This window comes from Humulus lupulus, chromosome 8, assembly GCF_963169125.1.
Source record: "Humulus lupulus chromosome 8, drHumLupu1.1, whole genome shotgun sequence".
NCBI classification, from domain to species: domain Eukaryota; kingdom Viridiplantae; phylum Streptophyta; class Magnoliopsida; order Rosales; family Cannabaceae; genus Humulus; species Humulus lupulus.
Genome location: NC_084800.1, coordinates 128121435 through 128124701, shown reverse-complemented (window position 1 = coordinate 128124701; position 3267 = coordinate 128121435). Strand labels below are relative to the sequence as shown.

The 3267-nt window shown below is 38.2% G+C and overlaps 1 protein-coding gene across 1 annotated transcript; it reads right to left on the bottom strand.

Moving 5' to 3' along the window:
• Positions 1–1140: 1140 nt before the first annotated feature.
• LOC133796052 (uncharacterized) lies at positions 1141–2880 on the bottom strand. The gene is made up of 2 exons (XM_062233532.1): positions 2525–2880; positions 1141–2464 (listed from the first exon to the last, which is right to left on the bottom strand). The coding sequence occupies exons 1-2, from the start codon at positions 2878–2880 to the stop codon at positions 1141–1143; spliced, it is 1680 nt and encodes a 559-aa protein (XP_062089516.1).
• Between the last annotated feature and the right edge of the window lie 387 nt (positions 2881–3267).

Genomic DNA, 3267 nt, shown 5'->3' with positions numbered 1-3267 from the left:
ATATCTAAACGATTACAAAACCAAATTGACTTATACAAATAAAGACTCTCTCTTGAATTTGTCGCAACTATTGTAATCTAAACTCCTAATCAAATTTCTGAAGTGCTAAGATCTTGAACTCCCTTCAAATCATAACACTTGCACTTTTCCACCCGAAAAGTGACTCACGAACAAGACTTCTCCCAAAGCTTGATGAACAATGTCCAAGTGTGTTCAACCTGCACAATTAACACAAAGAAAACAATACAGAAGTACACTGTAATAAACCACTAAGAACTTGCTGGACTCAAGTTCTTCACATAATAAAAAGTCTCTCTAAAACTTGAAAATATTTGGAAAATAATACATCAAGAGAGATGATAAAAAAACCAGCAACTTAAGGATGATTATATACATTTTAGAATCCCTTTAGGTCGTGGAAAACAAATTAGAAACCAATCAACAAATAAATGAAAAATCTTCCCAAACAGGAAAGTCAGAATCTGTTCAAACAGACTGGCAATCCGTTCAAACAGATTCATTGAACCTGAACAGTTTTTAAACGCAGTTTCCTTAAATAAATAAGGAAACAATATATACATTATCACTGTAAGCTGTACACGATTTCTGGACAAACAAATCAGATCAAAAAATAAAAATAAATACCAATAATTTCCATTTCAAGAAAATATATTCTTTTATAGGAAATTATATATTTATTTTATTAACATGTATATAATAATCTGATTATAGAAAACATATCACAAACAAAACGGGAAACTACCCATTCCGAAAATTCTTCTTTAATTAATTTTGTCAATTGTGTCAAATATGTCAATGAAGGATTTTACAATCTCCCCCTTTGGCAATTTGATAGACAAAATTACTTCAAAAACCTGCAACACAAATGTTAGTTACAAGTAAAGAGAAAAAACTCCCCTGCAAACATGCATTAACTTATAACAAATATATAAAGAAACTAGACTTAACTCCCCCTCAAAATAAGAAGGTCCAGAGTTAAACAAAACAACAAACAAACATGTTTTTTGGAAGTATCTACTCTCCCCCTTTGTGTCTTTCAAATAATCCAAAGAACCATAAAACAAAAAACAAAAGAGAGTATCAATGTTCGTAGGACAATAGACATAAAAATAAGAAAAACTAAAAGACTGGATCCTTGGACAGAGTTTGAACAGAATCCAACACAGAACGTTGCAGTCCTTCAATTGACATCACTCGAGCAGCCAAAGAATCAACAGAGGCTCGAACAGCAGCTATTTCTATAGCAACCAGTCCTGAATCTGTGGGAACAGAGGAGGATGCATGAGAAATGCCATCCGAGGAAAACTTCAGAAATTGAGGCTTGACTTTCTTGGTTGATGGAGCGTCAGTGGCTTCAGTAGGAGGAGCAGGGGCCTTGTAGGAAGCAACAGTAGTGGGAGCCACCAAGTCTTCTTGATCATGTTGGAGATCTTTGTTCTGCATTCTCAACACTTTATAAATAACTTGAGGAAAAGGAAGATTCAAGTTTTTCCTATTACCTTTTTGAAACCCAATGATTTGATCATGGATGACCATAGCCAAGTTTATACCAATACCGGTCCCCGCCTTGTACAAAAACAAGGCCATGTCAAAGGAGATAGTTACGGTGTGAGAAGTTGGTTTCCAATTCATTGTGGCAAACTTATGGAGGACAGCATAAGTGTAGGTGAGATTAGAGACCGGGATGACTGTATTAGATGGCCATACCATTATTTTCCCTACTAATTCAGTGATAACCGTATCCTTGTCAAGAGTGGCAAGATCATCATCATCCTCGACATCAAGAGGAAGATGCAGAGCATGGGCAATGTCTTGAGGAGAAAAAGAGAACCAATGGCCCCTAAAAAACACTTTACAATACAGAGGAGATTTAGGTTCAATAATTTCATTAGTAAGATTGGCATAGAATTCCTTGACTATTCTATCCACAAAACCAGTAAATTTTACCAAAGAACCTGTCCATTTTCGATCTTGAAGCATTGTTAGCACACCATAAGGCCGATGATCACTCAAGACATAATTTCTCTCAATGATAAATTTCTTTTGAGCATAGAGAACCATATCACGAGCATTATCATTATAACAAAAAGTTGAAGAATAGGGTTTGAAATTTACACCTGAACGTTTTGGAGAAGGTGTAGGATCAGAAATAGGTCTCTTCCCTTTAGCCTTGGATGACAAAGGAGATGCAATTGGCTCTGAGTCAAATTTGGCTTCTTGTTCAGAAGGGACAATGTCTTCTTGTTCTGGCTCATCAGACTCAGCCTCTGATTCTGCGTTGTCAGGAACCGTTTCATCAGATAAGGTGGTATCATGGGTTGCTTCAGATTCAGACTTTTCTTCCTCAGGGTCAGATTCGAAGGAAGATAAAGAAGGGGGATAAGCCTTCAATCTTTTCTTGGCAGCATTCAAGGGGGAAGAAGACGTGTCCAACCCCAATTTCCTTTTGGGAGCCACATAATTTTTCTTGGACTAGCTCGGCTTCAAGGGCAGTTTGAGTAACCCAGCAGCAGCAGCTTTGGAAGAAGATGAAACGGATTTTGATTTTGCTCTAGCCGTCAGAGACGAATAAATCGGAAGAGGAGATGGGTTCTTGGCTCGAGAGGGCACCACCACTTCAGATGGTGGTGCAACATCAACAATGTCAGCTGTGATATCTGGAAACACCATGGGGTGTTCATTAGAGAGGGAGAGCACCTCCTTGCGCGCCTTGGATTTGCAAGTCTTCCCAACAGATGAGGCAGGTACTGGAACAGATGGAGGCGTCGTTGACATAGATGGAGGAGGCGATGGAGAGGGCACCTTTCTGGATTGAGAAGCAGGGGTCTTCTTAGAGGAAGCACCATGAGTTCTCACCATTGTTTCTTCTCTGAAAAACAACAAACACTTATGTTGACCCACGATTTGGCCAACTAACACGGAGTCAAAATATGAATGATATGGACGAATATAAAGAGAATAATGTAATGACGAAAGTAAAGAAAACACAGCAATTTATAGTGGTTCGGCCCCAGGATCTGGTAATGACCTACGTCCACTTAGAATTATATTGATATGAAATCAGAAGTGTGATCAGAGAACTTGGGTTCAATGAGTTTCAGCACTTCACTTAAAGCAATACAAGTTTTCTAGGAGAAATTCTATCTCTCTCTATGATTTTTCCGCCCCCAAAGTCCCCTTCCCTTGAGCTATATCTTGCTATTTATAGGCTCATGGAGGGTTACAGAATATTGTTGCAGATATCAT